This window comes from Megascapheus bottae, chromosome 17, assembly GCF_031878675.1.
Source record: "Megascapheus bottae isolate mThoBot1 chromosome 17, mThoBot2.hap1, whole genome shotgun sequence".
Taxonomy (NCBI): Eukaryota; Metazoa; Chordata; class Mammalia; order Rodentia; family Geomyidae; genus Megascapheus; species Megascapheus bottae.
Window position 1 is genome coordinate 25590528 of NC_143525.1, and position 21471 is coordinate 25611998.

Genomic DNA, 21471 nt, shown 5'->3' on the forward strand with positions numbered 1-21471 from the left:
GCTGGGTGCACTTCCTACCTGGTGGGACGGAAAGTAACCAGTGAGCTAACAGTATATGGAGAAGGGACTATGTGATCCATCAAAGCACAAATTGTAAGTGTTAAGATTCACTCTAAAAATCCAAGGAGTTAGGCACTGGTGGCTCATACCTGTAATCCTAGCTACTCAGGCAGCTGAAGTCTGAGGATTTTAGTTTAAAGCCAGCTCAGGCAGGAAATGGTGAGGCTCTTATCTCCAATAAACCACCAAAAAACTGGAAGGAGAACTGTGGCTCAAGTAGCTTTGACTGAACAATCGAAGGGACAGTGCCCAGGCCCTGAGTTCAAGTCTTAGAATCAGCATACCACACACACATATGCACACATGTACATACACACACGTGCCATGTGTGCACCCACAGGCACACACATACATATACACATGCCACATAGACAAAGGCACAGGCGTGTGCACACACACACACACACACACACTCGCGCACACGCACACACACAAGCAGCTTAGGAGGCTGAGCCTTCCTTACATACTTTTATCTTCTCTTGTTTAATTTCTTTGGCCAAGATCCTTATGCTCTTCAGCTGTTCGTCAAGGTTATCCGGAATTTTCTTTTTGACTGTGAAAAATAGGAGCCCCATTGTGAGAGGAGATAGCAGGCTTCCTGGGCCCCCACTCACCAATTCCAGCCCCATAGTGAAACACTTCAGACAACAGAAGGACGTGTCTGTCACTCTATCATCTCTGTTTCTATCTTGTGCTGGTATTGGAGCTTGGACACTGTTCCTATGCTTTATTATTCAAGGCTGGCACTTGAGTCGCAGCTCTACTTCTGAATTTTTTTGGTGGATAAATTGGATATAAGAAACTTATGGGGGGCCGGGAGTTTGGCCTAGTGGTTAAAGTGCTTGCCTAGCATGCATGAAGACCCGGGTTCGATTCCTCGGTACCACATACATAGAAAAAAGCTGGAAGTGGTGCTAAGGCTCAAGTGGTAGAGCTCTAGCCTTGAGAAAGTCCAAGGACAGTGCTCAGGCCCTGAGCTCAAGCCCAGGACTGGCAAAAAAAAAAAAAAACTTATGGGGCTGGGAATGTGGCTTAGTGGTAGAATGTCTAGCATGCATGAAGCCCTAGGTTCAGTTCCTCAATACCATACACACAGGCCAGAAGTGGTGCCGTGGCTCAAGTGGTAAAGTGCTAGCCTAGAGCAAAAGACAGTGCCCAGGTCCTGAGTTCAAACCCTGAGAGTGGCAAAAAAAAAAAAAAAAAAAAAAAGAACCTTATGGACTTTCTTGCCCAGGCTGGCTTTGAACTGCAGTCCTCAGATCTCAGCCTCTTGAGTAACTAGGATTACAGGCAGGAGCCACAGAAGCCTGGCAATTGGACATATCGCTTTATCCTTTCCCCAGTAACTGGGACAATGGGGTAAGATGATGGGGAGAGTACTGTTGATAAACTGATATTCATAAATTAAAACCAGCTGCAAATACTAATACCTACCGCCAACAGCCTAAAGAGCTTGGATGCCTCTCACCCACTTTTCTACCCACTGCTAAACTCTTCTCTTTTTTGTGCTAGCACTGAGGCTTGAGCTCTTGCTTGGCTTTTTTGTTCAAGGCTGGCACAATACCTTGAACCACACTTACACTTCTGGTTGTTTTTGCTGGTTATTTAGAGATAAGAGTCTCAGGGACTTTTCTACCCTAGGTTGGCTTCGAACTGTGATTCCCAGATCTTAGCCCGCCCATTAGTTGGGATTACAGATGTGAGCCACCGGTGCCTGTACACTGCTAAAGTCATGGTGGGCAAATATTAGGCTTCATTCTTTAACACTCTCTTCCCCACTTTCCTCTCAATGCCATGGTTTCCGCTTAGCCCAGCCACTCTCCAGGGGCCCTAACAAAGACCTGAGGATCTATTTCCTCCTTCTCCCAAGGCCTCTGATTCTGTTGCATTCCTTCTAGCCTTTGCCAGCTCTTTGTTCAGAGGGAGAAGGCAGGAGAGAACCCAGGAGGTCTGGGAACAGACATGCTGTTCTCAGGGTCAAGAAGTAATCCACTAGTCCATTAGCCAAGGGTTAAGGCAGGAAGAGAAAAGCATGAGATCTACTTAAAATGAAGACAAAGCCTGGCTCAGGTGGCTTATGCTGGCAATCCTAGCTACTCAGGAGGCTGAGATCTGGGGATCACGGTTCAAAACCAGCCTGGACAGAAAAGTTTGTGAGACTCTTATCTCCAATAAACTACTCAGGAAAAAAAAAAAAAAAGCAAAAGTGGAGCTGTGGCTCAAAGTAGAAAAGTTCTAGTTTTGAGCACAAAGAGGCTCACGGACAGTGCCCAGGGCCTGAGTTTAAGCCCTGAGAATGTGAACTGCCATCCCCCCCACCCCCGCACCAAAAAAAAAAAAAAAAAAAAAGAGGAGGAGGAAGAAGAGTCTTTCTACCAGCTAGTGGTACCCACTCATCACACTGATCATGTACTGGAGCTTCTCCATCTCAGTTTGTCCGGCTTCTTCGTCCTTCAGCTCCTTCATACTTTCCTTAAACTCCATATAGAGGCCAATGAGTTCTCCCAAGAGACGAAATGTCTCCACTGCCATGGGGAAGAAAGGAGCTAGCTTATCCAGTGAATCCTGGCGATCACTGCGGCCTTCCATCCTTTCTGATGAGCGTCGCTGGAGATAGCTAACTGCGTCACGACTCCTGGCGTCTAGGCTGGGGATTGTCCACAGTGGAAGTCCACCTTGGACTGAGGCAGATTGTCTGGTCAAATCCAGACCTGACTGGCCAGCCACGTTTTGTTGAACTAAGACAACTGCTTCTGGGCCCTTCTGCATTACAGTTGGCTGGTCTAAACCAGAATCTGTCTGGGATGCTGGGAAATCACGATGCTCTGTGTCCCGTGCCATCACACCTCGTTGATCTGTCCTGAATTCTCTCAGACCAGGCTGCACTAAACCTGGAGGATATGTGCCGTATGGGGCCAAAGTAGGTTTTTGTGCATGATGACGTACTGCTGAACCACTCTGATCTATACCAGGTCTCACCCAACCTTGCGGATATCTTTCTGGTTCCATTGAATGTTGCTGACTTGGACGTGGTGGTACCAAACCACGCCGCTCCATGACAGGTGGTACCAAACCATCCTGAACTATTTCAACCTGCTCCAAACTTCTCTGATCCATACCAGCTGGCACCAAACCACGTGGATACATACCTGGTTGCATCAAACCTCGCTGAGCTGCACCACGTGGTATAAAAGCACGTGGATACATACCTGGTTGCATCAAACCTCGCTGAGCTACACCACGTGGTATAAAAACACGTGGATACGTACCTGGTTGCATCAAACCTCGCTGAGCTGCACCAGGTGGTACCAAACCATGTGGATACATACCTGGTTGCACCAAACCAGGCCGAGCTGCACCAGGTGGCACCAGACCAAGCTGAGCTGCACCAGGCGGCACCAGACCAGGCTGAGCTATACCAGGCGGCATCAGACCAGGCCGAGCTGCACCAGGGGGTGCCAGACCAGGCCGAGCTATACCAGGTGGCACCAGACCAGGCCGAACTGTACCAGGTGGCACCAGACCAGGCCGAGCTTCACCAGGAGGCACCAGACCAGGCCGAGCTGCGCCAGGTGGTGCCAGAGCAGGCCGAGCTGTGCCAGGTGGTACCAGAGCAGGCTGAGCTGCGCCAGGTTGCATCAAAACACCCTGGTCTGTACCTGGTTGCATCAAACCACTCTGATCTACACCAGGTGGTACCAATACACCCTGATCCCTACCTGCTTGAACTAAATCACCCTGGTCTGCACCAGGTGGTACAAGGCCACGCTGATCTGCCCCAAGTGGTGTCAAGCCATGTGGATACATACCTGGTTGCCTAAAACCAGGCTGAACTGCACCAGGTAGTGCTAAACCAGGGGGGTACATACCTGGTTGCCATACACCACGCTGAACTGCACTGGGTGGTACCAGACCATGCTGACCTGCACCAGGGGGTACCAACCCATGCTGAACCGCACCAGGTGGTTCCAAACCACGCTGAACTCCACCAGGTGGTTCCAAACCAGGCTCAACTGCACCAGGTGATTCCAAAGAAGGCTGATCTATTCCAGATTGTGCCAAATCACTTTCATCTGCACCAGGTTGCACCAAACCACGTTGATCCATTTCAGGTTGTGTCCAATCAAACTGACCCAGAGGAGACAGACCAGGTTGCCCTGTGCCAGGTTGGACTAAATATTGCTGTGCTGTACTAGGCCATCCCAAGCCATGCTGATCAGCTCTTGGCTGGACTAAACCATGTTGATCTATACCAGGTTGAACCCAGCTATGTGGGTCTGTACCAGGATACATACCAGGCTGCATCATTTCAGGTGAATATGCACCTGCTTGTGCCCTGCCACTAGGAACTTCCCCAAGTTGAATCAGCCCATCCTGATCCATTTCAGGGTAGACAAACCCAGTCTGATCTACACCAGGTTCCACCAACCCAGATGGATCTGCACCAGGCTGTAAACCATGCTGAACTGCACCAGGCTGTCCCACGCTACGAGGAACTCTACCAATTTGTACCATACCGTGCTGATCTGCACCAGTCTGTACAAAACCACTCTGATGGGCACCAGGTTGTATCTGATCTACATCAGGCTGCACCAAACCACGCTGATCTGTAGCAGGCTGCACCAAACCCTGAGGACCTGCACCAGGCTGCACCAAGCCACGTGGAACTGCACCGAGCTGCATCAAACCACGCTGAACTGCAACAGGCTGTCCCAAACCACGTGGAACTGCACCAGGCTGTCCCAAACCACGTGGAACTGCACCAATTTGTACCATACCTTGCTGATCTGCATCAATCTGTACAGAATCACTTTGATCTGCATCAGGTTGTATCTGATCTGCACCAGGCTGCACCAAACCATGCTGATCTGCACCAGGCTGCACCAAACCCTGAGGAACTGCACTGGGCTGCACCAAGCCACGTGGAACTGCACCGAGCTGCACCAAACTATGCCGAACTGCACCAGGCTGCACCAAACCAAGCTGCTCTGCACTAGGCTGAACCAAACGATGCTGAACTGCATCGGGATGCACAAAACCAAGCTGCTCTGCACCAGGCTGCATCAACCCCTGTGGACCTGCACCAGGCTGCACAAAACCCCGTGGAACGGCACCAGGCTGCACAAAACCCCGTGGAACGGCACCAGGCTGCACAAAACCCCGTGGAACGGCACCAGGCTGGACAAAACCCCGTGGAACAGCACCAGGCTGCACAAAACCCTGTGGAACAGCACCAAGTTGAACCAAACCAGGCTGTTCTGCACCAGGCTGCATCATACCAAGCTGCTCTGTACTGGGCTGTATCACACCCAGCTGCTCTGCACTGGGCTGCACTAAACCATGTGGAACTGCACCAGGCTGCACAAAACCCCGTGGAACTGGACCAGGCTGTACCAAGCCCCGTGGAATGGCACCAGGTTGTACCAAGCCCCGTGGAATGGCACCAGACTGTTCTGCATTGGGCTGCCCCATACCAAGCTGCTCTGCACTGGGCTGCATCACACTACCTGGAACTGCACCAGGCTGGACAAAACCCTGTGGAACTGCACCAGGCTGCACAAAACCACGTGGAACAGCACCAGGTTGCACAAAACCACGTGGAACAGCACCAGGTTGCACAAAACCAAGACGCTCTGCACCAGGCTGCACCATGCCAAGCAGCTCTGCACCAGGCTGCACCAAACCACGTGGAACTACACCGGGTGGCATACCAAATGGAATTGCACCAGGCAGAACCATACCAAGCTGTTCTGCACCGGGCTGCACCACACCACGTGGAACTGCACTGGGCTGCACCACACCACGTGGAACTGCACCGGGCTGCACACCAGCCTGCTCTGCACTGGGTGGCACCACACCGTGTGGAACTGCACTGGGCTGTACCCCACCAACCTGCTCTGCACCGGGCTGTACAACACTAACCTGCTCTGCACTGGGCTGCATCACACCATGTGGAACTGCACCAGGCTGCACCACACCAACCTGCTCTGTACCAGGCTGCACCACACCAAGCTGTTCTGCACCAGGCTGCACCAAACCACGTGGAACTGCACCAGGTGGCACCAAACCTTGCAGAACTGCACCAGGCTGCACCAAAGCACGTGGAATTGCACGAGGCAGAACTACACCAGGCTGTACCAAGTCAGGTGGATATGTACCAGGTAGCATCAATCCAGGTTGACCTCTGCCAGCCGGTACCAAACCAAGCTGAGCTGCACCAGGCTGTGCCAAACCATAATGAACTGTACCAGGCTGGACCAAACCACGTGGAACAGCACCAGGCTGCACCAAACTAGGTGGATATGCACCAGGCTGCATCAAGCCAGGCAGACCTGTGCCAGACTGCACTAAACCATCCTGATCTGGACCAAGTTGTGTCATACTAGGTAAATATGCACCGGATTGGACCAAGCCAGGCTGACCTGCACCAGGAGGCATAGGAACATGCTTGCCTGTGCCAGGCTGTACCAAACCACCTTGATCTTCACCAGCCTGCACTAAATCCCCACCTGTGCCAGGCTGTATGAAGCCAGAGGCTTCCAAACTGGGCTGTGTAAAACCTTGTTGATCCACACTAGTGGGCATCAAGCCGGGAGGCATAAAAGCATACTGATCTGTAAGAGGTAGAGGCCGTCCATATTGATCTGTACCAAGGGGGACCAGTCTTTGCTCATCTGTGCCATACATTACAAAACCATTCTGATCAATGCCCATTGTAATCAACCCAGACTGATCCATTCCGAGTACTCCCCTACCACTTTCCTGCATGGCAGCTTGTTGGCCCATGCCAGGAAATGCCATGCCAGGTTGATATGCACCAAGGGGAACCATATCAAACTGGTCTATACCAGGAAGTTGCAAGCCTACTTGATCACTGCCAGGTACCACTGATGGTATCATACCAATCTGATCCATGCCAGGTGTAACAAATCCCTGAGCACCTATTTGAGGTGGTAGCATACCAGGGTGACCCAGAGTATGGGGTGTGCCACGGTGTGGGCGGACAGCATCAGCACTGGGCCTTCCTAGCTGATCCTTGCTAGGTGCCCCTAATCTGGGCTGATCTGGCCTCTGGTAGACTTGACTCAGACCAATGGGCACCCTTGCTTGCTGATCTGGTTGTGCATAAGGCTGTGGCTGTCTGGCTAAGGATAAGTCCTGTTGATTGGCACCGGGATGTGCATCTTGTTCGTCTCTTCTTAGGTGTGTTGTGGCAGATGGTTCTCTAGCTTTGCGATGATCAGCCTGGGCTACAGGAGGTTTCTGGGGTTGGGGGCCACCAGCTTCATCGAGAGCCTGTGGGGGTTGTTCTTGGCCAGGAGCTACAGCAGAGGAAGCTCTGCCCAATTGTTTGCCAATAGCTTTTTCAGAGGGGACATGTGGGACACCAGCAGCACCCATGGCCTGGTCAGTACTTGTGACCTTGCCAGTAGGTACAGTGGAAATATCGATGGAAGATGACATTCTGCGCTTACTCACATCTGTGGATAGCTCTGAGCCCTGGGTGAAGAGGAAGAAGGAAATACATCATTAGAAATCAAAAAGAATATAGAAAGGAGTCAGGTTCTGGTGGCTCATGCCTGTTATCCTAGCTACTCAGGAGGCTGAGATCTGAGAATTGTAGTTCAATGCCATTTGGGCAAGAAATGTCATAAGACTCTTATCTTCAATTAATTACAGCGAGTGAGCACGCGCACACACACACACATGGACACACACACACACGCACACACACACATACACACACACACAGCCATTTATGGCACTGTAGCTCAAAGAGTAGAGTGCTTAGCTTAGTTCAGTTGGGTGGCCAGGAGTTTGGCCTAGTGGTAGAGTGCTTGCCTAGCATGCACAAAGAACCAGGTTCGATTCTTCGGTACTACATATATAGAAAAAAGCCGGGAGTGGTGCTGAGGCTCAAGTGGTAGAGTTCCAGCCTTGAGAAAAATGCAAGGACAGTGCTCAGGGCCTGAGCTTAAGCCCAGGACAGGCAAAAAGGAAAAAGAAAAAAAAAAGTTCAGTTGGGCATGGTGGCTCATGTCTGTAATCCTACTGAGGAGGCTGAGATCTGAGGATCAAAGACAACCCAGGCTTCCCAGACTCTTATCTCCAATTAACCTTCAGAAAACAGGAAGTAGGGCTTGGCTCAAGGATAGGGCAGTAGTCTTAAGCTGAAGAGCTCAGGGACAATCCCCAGGCCGAGGGGTAGGGTGGTAGCCTTGAGCTTAAGAGCTCAGGGACATGCCCAGATGCTGAATTCAAGCCTCATAAATGTCTAAAAAACAAAAACAAATACAAATACAAAAAGCCAAGCTGGAAGAAATGTTCACTTTCTTGCAGGTTACCAGTTTTTTCCTTCCTTCCCCCCCCCCCCTCTCTCTCTCTCTCTTTTGCCAGTCATGAGGCTTGAATTCAGGGCCTGAACACAGTCCCTGAGCCTTTCTGTATTAAAGGCTGCTGTTCTACTACTTAAGCCACAGCACTACTTCCAGCTTTTCTGCTTAGGTGACACTGAGAAATTGAACCCTGGGCTTCATGCATACTAGGCAAGCACTCTACCACTAAGCCCCAGGTTCCCAGATTTCTAAAAATCAGCCTATTTATACCCTAACATGTAATTTCCCAGGTTTCTGAAAATCAGCCTATTTACACCCTACACAAGGAATTTCCTTCATAAAAGACAGGAGGAGGAATTGACACCTTCTCTGGACTTTCACTGAATAAAGAATGAAAGTCATTCTTTAAATTTAAGTATAAAGTTTGGCCAGGGGTCTGGGAATGTGTCTTAGCAGTAGAGTGTTTGGCCTATCATGCATGAAGCCCTGCATTCGATTCTCCAGTACCATATACACAGAAAAAGCCAGAAGTGGCACCGTGGCTCAAGTGGTAGAGTCAGCCTTGAGCAAAAAGAAGCTCAGAGTGGCTGGGAGTTTGGCCTAGTGGTACAGTGCTTGCCTAGCATGCACGAAGACCCGGGTTCGATTCCTCGGTACCACATACATAGAAAAAAAGCTGGAAGTGGCACTGAGGCTCAAGTGGTAGAGTGCTCAAACCCTGAACTCAAGTCCAGGACTGGCAAAAAAAAAAAAAGGCTCAGAGATAGTTCTTCGACGCAGAGTTCAAGCCCCAGAACTGGCAAATAAATAAAATAAAAGTTTGTCCAGGTATGGGTGATTCAGGCCTGTAAATCCTAGCTACATAGGAAGCTGAACTCTAAAGATCACAGTTTGAAATTAGCCTGGGCAGGAAAGTCTGTGAGATTCTTCTATCCAGTTAATCATCAAAATGTTGGAAATGGAGCTGTGGCTCAGATGGTAGAGCATCAGCCATGAGTGAAAAAGCCAAGTAAGAGCATGAGGCCTTGAGTTCAAGGCACAGAACTGGCACAAAAATAGTCTGCCTTATTGTTGGTCCCTTGCTGATGGTAAAAGTGCACAGCAGATGAACACACTTGTAAATGAGCAGTCCCTTACTCCTGAAAATTCCGTAGGGGCTGCCCCGGAGGATGCCAAGACAGAGAGAGGAGAGTGGGGCTGAAGCATAGCTTACAGCTGTGCTTAGGGCACAGCCATGCCATGTGATGGTGACAAAAAAATACACAGCAAATCAAATATGGGGCATTTTTATTTCCAGCCAAGAGGGAGATGGAACAAGGATCAGACTTGTCCTCTTTGTAGCAACCAAAATGAAGAAAAGCTCAAATCCCAACAGTGCTGAAACAGCAAGTGTTCCAGTGCTAGGTATTAGGTACCAAAGGATGGAACATGGAGAAACAGCAGCATGAGCCCTTCATCTCTTTGGCTTACTGCTGGGTGAAAGCTGTTGGCTGCGCTGTAGTGAGGGCACAGAAGCTAGCATTAAGGAAAGCTTAGGCAGCTAGAACTCACAATATAGAGGAGCAGAATGAATGGAGGTACAAAAAGCCCCTCTAGCAGCAGCACAGACACTGTCAGTACACATGTGAGCAGACTGCTCAAGGCTGGTTAGCTAACTACCTGCAAGTCCAGAAAGCACCGGGGCCAGATTGATTCTCATTGGCTACCTTGTTTTTGAGACAGATAATAGACCAGGCTGCTCTTAAACTCAGGATTCTCCCAAGTGCTGGAGCTAAGGCATGTGCTGCCATGCTTTTGTCTACAATTACAATTTCTGTGGTGTGTGTGTGTGTGTGTGTGTGTGTGTGTGTGTGTGTGTGTGTGTTCCAAGGTTGGTGCTTGAGCCACAGCTCCACTTCTAACTTTTTGCTGGCTAATTGAATGTAAGTCTCATAGACTATCTGCCCAGGCTGGCTTTAAATCTTGAGCCTCCGATCTCAGCCTCTCATGACAGATGTGAGCCACTGACACTAGCATCTTTTGTTCCTTTATATCAGGAGAAGAAAATGAGGAGGAAGACTTGGAAAATCCTAATCCTACCATGGTCATCTTGGGATCTAAGAATAAAGCCATGAAGAAGTGCCCAGATAGTCATTAGAAAACTCCCTTGAGCCAGGCATTGGTGGCTCACACCTGTAATCCCAGCTACACAGGAGGCCCAGATCTGAAGATCATAGTTCAAAGTTAGCCTGGGTAGGAAAGTCTGTGAGACTCTTATCTCCGGTTAACCACTAGAAAATATGGTATAGTGTTAGCAAAAGAGCTTAGGGACAGCACCTAGGTCCTGCGTTCAATCCCTACAACTGAGAAAAAAAAAAAAGAAAAGAAAACTCTCTTAAGACCAGGTGCAGGGGCCCCAGGCCTGTAATCCTGGCTTTGGAGGTAGAGGTGGGTGCCAGGCTGAATAAAAACAGTTCAGGACACTCCATCTCAAACAATAGTTGGACCCAGTGGTATGTGGCTATTATCCCAGATATGAGGGAAGCACAAACAGGAGGGTCATATTCCAGGCCCACTCAGGCATAAAGTGAGACCCTATTTCAACAACTAACCTAGCAAGCACAAGATCCTGAGTTCAAACCCCAGTGCTGCCAAAAGAAAAGATATCCTTGGAAAGGGCTTTTGGGAAGAGCTGACCAGTATGTACCCTACTACTCAAGCCCTGCCTGGAATAGGCACCTTCATGTTAGATCTAACTTTTTTTTTTTTTTTTTTTTTGCCAGTCCTGGGCTTGAACTCAGGGTCTGAGCACTGTCCTTGGCCTTTCTCAAGGTTAGCATTCTACCACTTGAGCCACATCACCACTTCTGGCTTTTTCTATGTATGTGGTACCAAGGAATCAAACCTGGGTCTTTGTGCATTCTTACCACTAGGCCAAACTCCCGGCCAGAGCGAGATTTCTGAGCTGTTGGCTGCCAGGAAGGAAGCACCATAGCCAAGCTCCTTTCCCCAGGTTAACCAGGGTGTGCTGCTGCCTCGGCCCACCCACCCTGACTCTCTGCAGGTCTGCATCATAATCATCTCAGAGTTCCATTGTCCACCAAAACCCACCTGGATGCAAAGTCCTGACATCCTGTTCCTGTCTAGGACCCACCCACCCTTCAATTATTATTGCTATGTGTGCCCCCCCCCACCTCCCCATTGGACAGTCCTGACATTGGCTACATGCAGTGGCACAAGCTTTCACTATACCTGCTCATCGTCCTGCTTCTCAAAAATCTTTTCATGCTGGGTGCTAGTGACTCACACCTGTAAATTCCTAGCTACTTAGGAGGCTAAGATCTGGGGAAGGAGTTTTGAAGCCAGCTGGGGTAGGAAAGTCATGAGACTTTTTATCTCCAATAGCCACAAAATACCAGAAATGAAGCTGTAGTTCAAATGGTAGAGTGCTATCCTTGAACAAAAAGCTCAGGGACAGTGCCCAAACCCAGGGCAAAACCCAGGACCAGCACCAAAAAATTTTTGTCATGTGAGGCTCTAGCACAGTGCTTGCTTTGCCCATAAAAGACTGAATTAAATCCTCAAAATCGTACACACACACATACCTTAAAGATCATATTGATTCTCATTTACCTTTGGAAGTATTTCCAATTATGAAAAATAGCAAAAAAAATACATGGATGATGCTGTGTAGATGTGGTGGTATACACCTGTAATTCCAGAACTTGGAGAGCTGACGCAGGAGGATTTGAACTTTAAGATTACATAGTCAGACCCAATTTTAAACAAATAAACATGATGCTTTGGCAAAACTGTCTAAAGATGTTTGTGTTTATTTATAAATCTGTTAGTATTCTCTGCTTTGCCCTGAGGAAATGACACTAGATACTTAAAGAGGGCTTGAAAAAATAAAGTAAGCCAGGTACTGGTGGCTCACGCCTATAGTCCTAGCTACTCAGGATGTTGAGATCTGAGGATCATGGTGCAAAGCCAGCCTGGGCACTACTCTTATCTCCAAGTAACTACCAGAACCAGAAGTGGCACTATGGCTCAAAGTGGTCGAGTGATAGCACTGGGCTGAAAAGTTGGGGGTCAGTGCCTAGTCCCAGAATTCAAGCCTTATAACCAACAAAAATAAATAAATAAATAAATAAATAAATAAATAAGGTAAGAAGTTTGGGCTTATGTGGGTGGAAGTCCAGGTCCTGGGATGCATCCCCATCACCTTAAAAAAAGTAGATAAGCCAGGCACCGTGGCTCATGCCTGTAACCCTAGCTGCTCAGGAGGCTGAAATCTGAGGATAGAGGTTCAAAGCCAGCCCAGAGACTAAAGTCCATGAAACTCTTATCTCCAATTAACCCACCAAAAATCTAGAAGTGGTACTGTGGCTCAAGGGGTAGGGAGGTAGCCTTGAGCTCTGAAGAGCTCAGGGACAATGTCCAGGCCCAGAGTTCACAAATCCTATGACTGACAAAAAAAAAAGTGGATGTTGGGCCAAGAGTTTGGCCTAGTGGTAGAGTGCTTGCTTAACATGCACAAAGACTGGAGTTTGATTCCTTGGTGCCAGATACATAGAAAAATCCGGTAGTAGTGCTGTGGGTCATGTTTTAGAACTCTAGCTTTGAGAAAGCCCAAGGACAATGCTCAGACGCTGAGTTCAAGCCCCAGGACTGGCAAAAAAAAAAAAAAAATAGATGCTATATTTTCGTTTGCAAGTACTTGTTTGAAGGGTCTTCTTCCAATTCTTTTTGTGGCACTTCCTCTGTGATGGGCTAGGAATTCAGAAAACTGTCTAGGATATTGGCAGGGTTCCTAGTGTATTCCGACAGTATGTGGCATTCCCTTGGGTGGCCACTTAAGGGCACCAAAAGGCTCATTCTGGGCAGTGAACTGGGTTTAGCTGGCTTGTGTATGGAGACCCGAATGATCCTCTTTGAGAAACACAGAGTAGAAAGACCAACAGGGCAGTTAATCCTTCTCTGTGAGGGCTACACAAAAATAAGCCAGGATTCTGGGCACCTGTGGCCCATATCTGTAATCATGTAACTCAGGAGGCTGAGATCTGAAGACCAAGGTTCAAAGCCAGCCTGGGCAGGAAAGTCTGTGAGACTCTTATCACGAATTAATTACTAGAAAACCCGTAGTGGTGCTGTGGCTCAAAGAGAGCGAACAAAAAAAGCTCAGGGAAGTGCCCAGGCCCTGAAAAACAAAAACCAGGCTGATATTCAGATGAAGCAAGGGTTTAAAAACCTTTCAGCTATCCTGTGCAGTTTCAGGATGAACAGAACAGACACCTGACCCATGCACAAAGGTCACCATAAGTCAGGGGTCTCGCCAGGAGTTTGGCCTAGTGGTAGCGTGCTTGCCTAGCACGTGTGACGACCTGGGTTCGATTCCTCGGTATTACACACATAGAAAAAAGCCAGAAGTGGTGCTGAGGCTCAAGTGGTAGAGCTCTAGCCTTGAGAAAATCCAAGCACAGTGCTCAAGCCCTGACCTCAAGCCCGGGACTGGTTTCAGGCATGAGTCACTCTGGTCTATGAATAAGTCAACAGACATTTTGTATCTCAGGACAGACCATAAAGTTTGAAAAACTACTGAAGCAATGAAAACTAAACTTGGGTACCAGGCTAGTGGCTCATACATAACAATCCTAACTACCCAGGAGGCTGAGATGGAGGGAAGCAGTTTGAAGCCAGCTAGGGCAAGAAAGTCTGTGAAACTCTTTAAGTAAGCAGCAAAAAGCTGGAAGTGAGGGTGTGTCTCAAGTAGCAGAGTGACCAGGCCCTGAGTTTAGAACTCCTGAACCAATAAAAAAATAAATATTTTTTCAGTTTTATAATAATTAATCCAAGATAACAGTCACACAAGTGAATAGGACACATAGCTGGAAATGGAAATGTACCTTTGTGATTGGGCTAGCTATTGCCAAACTGTTTCCCCTAGCAGCCATTTCAGCCTAATCTCCTAACCTCCAGACCAGCCTGCATGTGTGCATGCACACTCACTCACTCACTCACACTCACACACACACTCACACACTTAATTGGGCATTAAATGACCTATCATGTGGGTAGAGAGTCAAGGAATAACTTCTTGCCTGTCTGTATGTTAGAAGATTGGGCTGAAATAGTCAATAGAGAAAACTTCAGCAACAGCTAGCCCAATGAAAGGGCATGTCTCCATTTCTAGCAATGTGACCTACTCACTTGTATGGTTGTCATCTTGGAGCAATTATAAGACTAAAAAAAAAGTATTAATTTTGTTTATTTTGTTGGTTGTGGAGCTTGAACTCAGGGCCAGGACAATTTTTTCCACTGAGCTTTTTTGCTCAAGGCTAGTGCTCTACCATTTTGATCCACAGTTCCATTTTTGGTTTTCTTGGATATGCTAGGAGCATAGCCTAGTGGTAAAGTGCTCACCTAGCATCCACGAAGACCTGGGTTCCATTCCTTGGTACCATATACTCAGAAAAAGCCAGAAGTGGTGCTGTGGTTCAAGTGGCCAAGCACTAGCTTTGAGCAAAAAGTATCCAAGGACAGTGCCTAGGCCTGAGTTCAAGCCCCAGGACTGGCAAAAAGAAAGAAAGAAAGAAAGAAAGAAAGAAAGAAAGAAAGAAAGAAAGAAAGAAAGAAAGAAAGAAAGAAAGAAAAGAAAAAACTGGGTGCGGTGGCTCACGCCTGTAATCTTAGCTACTCAGGAGGCTGAGATCTGAGGATCAAGGTTCAAAGCCAACCCGGGCACAAAAGGACTGAAGACTCTTATATCCAACTAACATCTAGAAAACGGGCAGTAGGGCTTGGCTCAAGGGTAAGGCAGTAGCCTTGAGCTGAAGAGCTCAGGGACAGGGCCCAGGCAAGTTCAAGCCCATGACCCACCAAAAAAAAAAAAAAATCTCATGGACTTTCCTGTCTAGGCTGGCTTCAAACCAGGATCCTCTGATTTCAGACTCCTGAGTAGCTAGGATTAAAGGTGTGAGCAACCAGTGCCCCGTTGAAAAATATTTAAAGTATCAGCAATATGGAACTTGGGCCGCAATGAATTATGAACAAAATTCATATTCATATCCTGTAGTGGTAAGAAGAGGAAGGTGCTGGGGATCCTGCCCAGGCCCCTGTCTGCTCACCAATTGTGAGGCCTTCCAGCCATCGTTGATAGCTTGCTCCAGGTCTTCCCAGGTGACCATGGTGGCATCTTCTCCTCCAGTAATGGAATTCATCCTCTGGCCTATTTGTTCCTGATGGTAACAGACAGGCAAGTCAGGGACACACACACAGAGTCTAGTTCTAGGAAGGTATAAGAAGAGACCTGGACCCAAAGGATTTTCACAGCCCTAGCCCCCACAAGACAATTCACTGTCGTTCCAGTGACTTGGCAGGGGGTTCTTCGTCTCCCATGGCACCCTAACAGATCTCTGAGAAGGGATGGAAAGGACAGTCCTGGAACAGTGCCTGGAGAGGCAGAGGGATGAGCCACCCTCCATCATCTTGGAGGGACACAGCCGCCCAGAGGGCGCATTTCAGTCTTAGAGAGGAGGGACTGACAATCCCCCACCCTACTCCAGGGCCCTGTCCCCAAGTTGGCCCATATTACCAAGATTGCATCTCGATCCTCGAGAAGCTTCTCTATTTTCTCAATGCGCTGGAGGAGATCCTGGAAGCAGAGATCAGAAGGGGGCATCCTGCTGCCCTCTTGAGTTGCCTCATGCACACACAGACTCCGCATGCAGGGGAGGAGTATGTGTATGGACTTGTCTTGAGGGAAGATGTTTTCTCATTTCTCTCTGATTTTGCCAGGCCTGCCAAGTCAAGCCACCAGTGCTTTTCCCTTCCTGAAGAGGGGAAATAGGAGCAGGGAGTGGGGGTGCTGAGCAGTAGTGCGACTATTAGAACCTTCTGGCAACTGAGGCAGGAGGTCCACCCTACCTCTCACTAACCAAGTACCAAGGGCTTCAGCAGTAGTCTGCATGTCTGTGCCACATGGAGAAAAAAGCCCTTAAAGAGGGTCCAAGCAAGCCAGGCACAGTGGCTCACACCTGAAATCCTAGCTACTCAGGAGGCTGAGATCTAAGGATCATGAGTCAAAGCTAGCCTGGGGACTAAAGTCCATGAAACTCTTATATTCAATTAACCACTAGAAAACTGGAAGTGGGGCTGTGGCTCAAGGGGTAAGGAGGTAACTTTGAGCTGAAGAGCTCAGGGATAGCACCCAGGCCTAGAGTTCAAGCCCCATGACCTATAAAAAATAAAAAATAAATAAAAGAGGGTCTGAGTAAATTGCTACAATTTAATCTGCTTCTTATAACTTGTGCCAGTCTTTATTATTTATTTTTTATGTGCTGACACTAGGACTTGGACTCAGGGCCTTGTGTTTCTCCTTTTAGTTCAAGGCTGACACTCCAGCTACTGAGCCACATTTCATTTCTTTTTTTTTTTTTTTTTGCTAGTCCTGGGGCTTGAACTTAGAGCCTGAGCACTGCCCTGGGGCTTTCTCAAAGCTAGAGCTCTACCACTTGAGGTACACTTGAGGCACAGCACTACTTCTGGATTTTCCTATGTATGTGGTACTGAGGAATTGAATCCGGGTCTTTGTGCATGCTAGGCAAGCACTCTACCAGTAGGCCAAACTCCCAGCCCTTTCACTTCTGGCTTTTTGCTGGTTAATTGAAGATGAGTCTCTTGAATTTGACTTGGAACTCAGTCCTCAGATCTCAGCGTCATGAGTAGCTAGGATTATGGGCCTGAGCCATGGGCACCCTGAACACTCTAAGACTATTAGAAGAGTTGGTAACTCCCCTCTGCATGGGTAGATCTGAAATGGAGGGACAGGAAGGGTAGGGAAAGGAGTTATTTTGCTTCCAACCTAGAGGCCCCAGGCCTTCTTACCAGGGGCTGCAACTCAGGCAACTCGGGCACTTTCTGAGCCCTTTGAGCTTCTTTCAGAGTTTTCATTTCTTCTACAAGGTTCTGGAGCAGCTCCTTGGTCTGTAAAACAAAGCAAGGACTGTATGGGACCAGGCCCCATCCACCCAGGCAGGAGAAGGAGGGAGGCTGTGTTGCCACCATTCCCCAGCCCTGGGCTCCATCCCTTTCTGGGGTGAGGACTCAGTTCCACTGGGGCTGGGGGGCAGCTTGACACAGAGTGTCTGTGGGGCAGGCACATACCTCCTCAGGGTCTAAGTCCTTGATGTCTTTCCAGTGCTTGGCCTGGGGGCCCCTCATGTCCTCTTGTGGCCCTATCTTGGCTTTTGTTGGGGACTCCAGGATACTTGGAATGGTGGTGGGCGTGGCCGTTTCCTCCCAACCCTCCAGGTTCTTCCTTTTCCATGGCTCTGCGGGACCTGTGCCCATCATCATGTCCTTGTCCCCCCACAAGGCTTCCTGGTCCAGCACGCCTGGATGGGAAATGTGCTCCACCTGCGAGACAATGTCCTGCACCTTCGTGTCCAGCGCCGATGGCATCCCACTGACGGTCTGGCGCAGCTCTTTCTCTCTGGGCGGCATCGGAGGGGCAGTGCTGACCAGGGACCCCACGGTCTCCATTGAGCGGCCGCGCTCGGCCAGCACCGGCTGGTAGTCGATGGTGGCATCCTGAAGGTTGAGCACCTTCAGCATGGACATAAGGAGCGTGTGCAGCGCCGTGAAGTTGACGGCGCCCAACTCCGGGGTGCCGATGGCCAGGTCCACCAGCTCATGCAGGGAGACCCTGGTGGCCAGCATTATGGGTGGCATGGTGCGTCCCGGCAGGGGAACCGGCGATCGAGGCCTCCCTCACTGCTTGCTGCGCCCCCAGGGCCCTGCAGGGACCCCACGAGGCCCCCCCACGGGGGGGCCTGTCCCCCTTCCAGCCGCCCGGGGACAACAAGGACTCAAGAAGAACCAGCTCCCTCCTCCCTGCGGGGTCCAGCAACCGGAGCTCCCGGTCAGGTCTGCGGCCGCCAGGGCTCCACTCGCCTCGCCCTGCTCGAGGACAGCGGTCGTTTGGAACCAAGGGCGCCTCTGGCGGTGGGTCACGGGCCTGCGCGCCCTAGGGTTCCACGCGGAGAAGACGCGCTGGGAGTCTGGCGGCTCCCGCGGGCTGGCAGACAAAGAGGGGAGCGCAGGGCACACGGCTCAAGGTCCAGGGCACTCCCACCCAAATGCCAGAAGTGGAGCTGTGATTCATGAGGTCCAGTGCTACCTTGAGCTGAAGAGCTCAGGGACAAGGCCCAGCCCCAGAGTTCAAGCCCCACAACCGACCCCCCCAAAATAAAACAATGATAAAAGTAAAAAAGTTTAGGCCAAATGCAGCAGTGGTATTCACTAGACTCCACCTGGAAAATGACTATACAACTTGTGGGTGGTGATGGCAGGGAAAAAGTAGAACACGGGACACTGTGACATTGTCCAAAAAGAAATCTATCTTTAATTGCAGATAAGAATCTCACAGTCTTTCCTTCCTGGCTGGCTTTGAGCCTTGATCCTCAGATCTCAGCCTCCTGACTAGCTAGGATTATAGGAAGGAGCCCGGTGCCTGGTACTATGTTCTTTTTGTGTTCATAGCATTCAAACTTGATTTTCCTTTTACTACTACTTCAATTTCTAATCTCTCTCCTCCTAGCACCCGGTTCCCTGTGTTCAGCAGCTCATTTTCATTGTGTTATGCTCCTTGTATAGTAGTGGCCTATAAGTCAAATGTAATAACTTCTTAGTGACTTTTACTTGTCGGACGCTTGTTAGAAATGCTGCTGCTTTGCTCTGGAAGTTTTCAGTGACTTGTGATCACTTGGAGTATATTTATAGACATGCAAGCAGGAGAATTATTCAAATTTTAGTATCTTTTTTTGGCCAGTCTTGGGGATTGAACTCAGGGCCTGGGCACTGTCCCTGAGCTTCTTTGGCTCAAGGCTAGTACTCTACCACACCTCCAGTTCCAACTTTTTGTTTATGTTGTACTAAGGAATTGAAGCCAGGACTTATGCAAGCACTCTAACACTAAGACACACTCCCAGCCCAAGAAATGTAACAGTAATCCCTGTACATCAACTTTGTAATTTAAAAATTAAATAAGAAAAAGAAAAAGCTCAGTGACAGCAACCAGGCCCTGAGCTTGACCAAACCCCAGGAGTAGTGCCCACTTTTATGCACATATGCATGAGCACAGCACACACACCAGATCTACTTAACAGGACTAGCCCATGCACACTCCTCATTCCCATTCGAACAGGTGTTATGGCAACTGTAGGTAGCGTATTGGATCTAGAGGTTCCGTCTTGAGGCCTTCCTTTTTTCTGGGGGCGGGGGCAGGGAAGAGGGTCATGGTCCCTGAGCTCTTTAGCTCAAGGCTACTGCCCTGCCCCTTGAGCCTCAGCCCCACTTCCCATTTTCTAGTAGTAATTGGAGATAAGCGTCCCACGTTCTTTAGTGCCTTAGCTGGCTTTGAACCTCGATCCTCAGACCTCAGCCTCCTGAGTAGCTAGGATTAAAGGGGTGAGCCACCGTGCCAGGCTCCTTGTATCATTTTGTTCAACCAAAAATCAAGTAGGGAAGGGATAGTGGCTACTCATTTTCAGTTAGGAGATAGAAGAGGCTATAAGTTATGGCCATAACACACTGCCTGTGGCCAAGCCCAGCTCCCCCAGCTTACTTCCAGGCAGACCAGTGGGATTTGGAGAGCTTCTTGCAGAATATCTGCAAGGAGGGTTTCCTGAGTATTCACAGAGCAAAGCCACCAGAAGGAGCCTTACACTGCACCTGCAAATGCTCACTCACAGTTTAGTCTGAACTAGCACTTTGCTTAGGTTAGAAAACTTAAGGGCAGATAACCAAGTGAAACCTGAGGATCCAGATAGACTGTACTATTGGATACTCTTGCCTATATTTTTTTCTTTTTGCCAGTTCTGGAGCTTGAATCCAGGGTGAGCACTGTCCTTGGGCTTTCTCAAGGTTAGAGCTCTACAACTTGAAATACAGCACCACTTCTGGCTTTTCCTATGTATGTGGTACCAAGGAATCGAACCTGGGTCTTCATGTATGCTAGGTAAGCACTCTATCACTAGACCAAACTCCTGCCCTCCCTGCCTCCACCCCCCACCGCCTACCTGGTTGTACTGGAGCCTTGTACATGGCTCAGGGCCTTGTACTTGTTAGGCAGGTGTTCTACAACTTGTTACTTGATTCTAAATTCAGTTACTTCCCAGAAGAATGCCAGCTGCCACAACGTCTACACTAGCTAACAGAATCAGCACACAGAGGGTCTCATACTCCAGGCTTAGCATTTCTAATTTCCTTAGTGCTGGGGATGGAACCTAAAGCCAGGGGGCTTTTTTCCTTGTCTTTTTTCTTTTTTGGCACTGGGGATTGAACCCAGGATGTTGCACTTGCTAGGCATTTTGCCACTGAGCTATATCCAGGGGGCTCTTTTGAGGCATATCCCCTGTCCAGGGCTTTCAGTGTCTGCAAAGCTCTGTGAAAGTAAAACATATTTGAACCCCTCTACCCTTGGAGATAAAGAGAAAAAAAAAAAAAAAAAAAAAAAGGTAACCGGAAATATAGAGGGAAATCTCAGACTTGAATCTTAGCTTTCAAATCCAAATTTCTTCACAACAGAAGAAAGATGGAAGCCCAGAAAATACTAAGTACTATGTCATTTGTTCAACCTATTAATTATGAACCAGATCTCCTGTTCACTCATATCCCAACTCTTCCTCCACCACCACTCATTATTTTAATAGTTGAGTTCTTTGTGCAAGTCTCTGTACTTGGATCATTAACAGAATGCAACTTATTTGTGTTGAAAAGCCAATGTGCTCAAAGTTCTGACTATGGGCTGGGAACTTTTCTTGTCCTTAGGAAAGGCATTAAAAGCGAAGGAAATTTCCCCACAGAGAAATACAATTGTACGAATAAAGGAATATGTCAGGAGCTGAGAGCCCAAAGCAACTGCAGCTCGTTTCCCAGTAGATGCTCTTCCTCCCCACAAGGTTTTGCCCTCCGTCCTGATGTGGTACAGGCTCCAGAGTATGGAAAGCTCGGCTTGCTGCATTTGCAATGAGAATAGACTACAATGCTATGATTTAGAGGAAAGCTCAGTCTTAAGCATGCAGTTAATGTTATA

The 21471-nt window shown here is 48.7% G+C and overlaps 1 protein-coding gene across 5 annotated transcripts in view; it reads right to left on the bottom strand.

Moving 5' to 3' along the window:
* Qrich2 (glutamine rich 2) overlaps window positions 1–18324 on the bottom strand; it is a 29956-nt gene extending 11632 nt beyond the window's left edge. For 3 of the 5 annotated variants that reach the window (XM_090350359.1, XM_090350357.1, XM_090350355.1), the window contains exons 1-8: window positions 17541–18324; window positions 17262–17360; window positions 15970–16029; window positions 15503–15613; window positions 5139–7560; window positions 4938–5018; window positions 2454–4907; window positions 528–613 (exon numbers count right to left, since the gene is read on the bottom strand). In XM_090350359.1, coding sequence (XP_090206485.1) covers window positions 528–613; window positions 2454–4907; window positions 4938–5018; window positions 5139–7560; window positions 15503–15613; window positions 15970–16029; window positions 17262–17360; window positions 17541–18107 — 5880 coding nt within the window. In that variant the 5' untranslated portion in view covers window positions 18108–18324. Of the gene's footprint in view, window positions 1–527; window positions 614–2453; window positions 4908–4937; window positions 5019–5138; window positions 7561–11302; window positions 11408–15502; window positions 15614–15969; window positions 16030–17261; window positions 17361–17540 lie in introns of those variants that run through there. The other 2 variants (XM_090350358.1, XM_090350360.1) reach the window with 2 other exon arrangements.
* Window positions 18325–21471: the final 3147 nt, after the last annotated feature.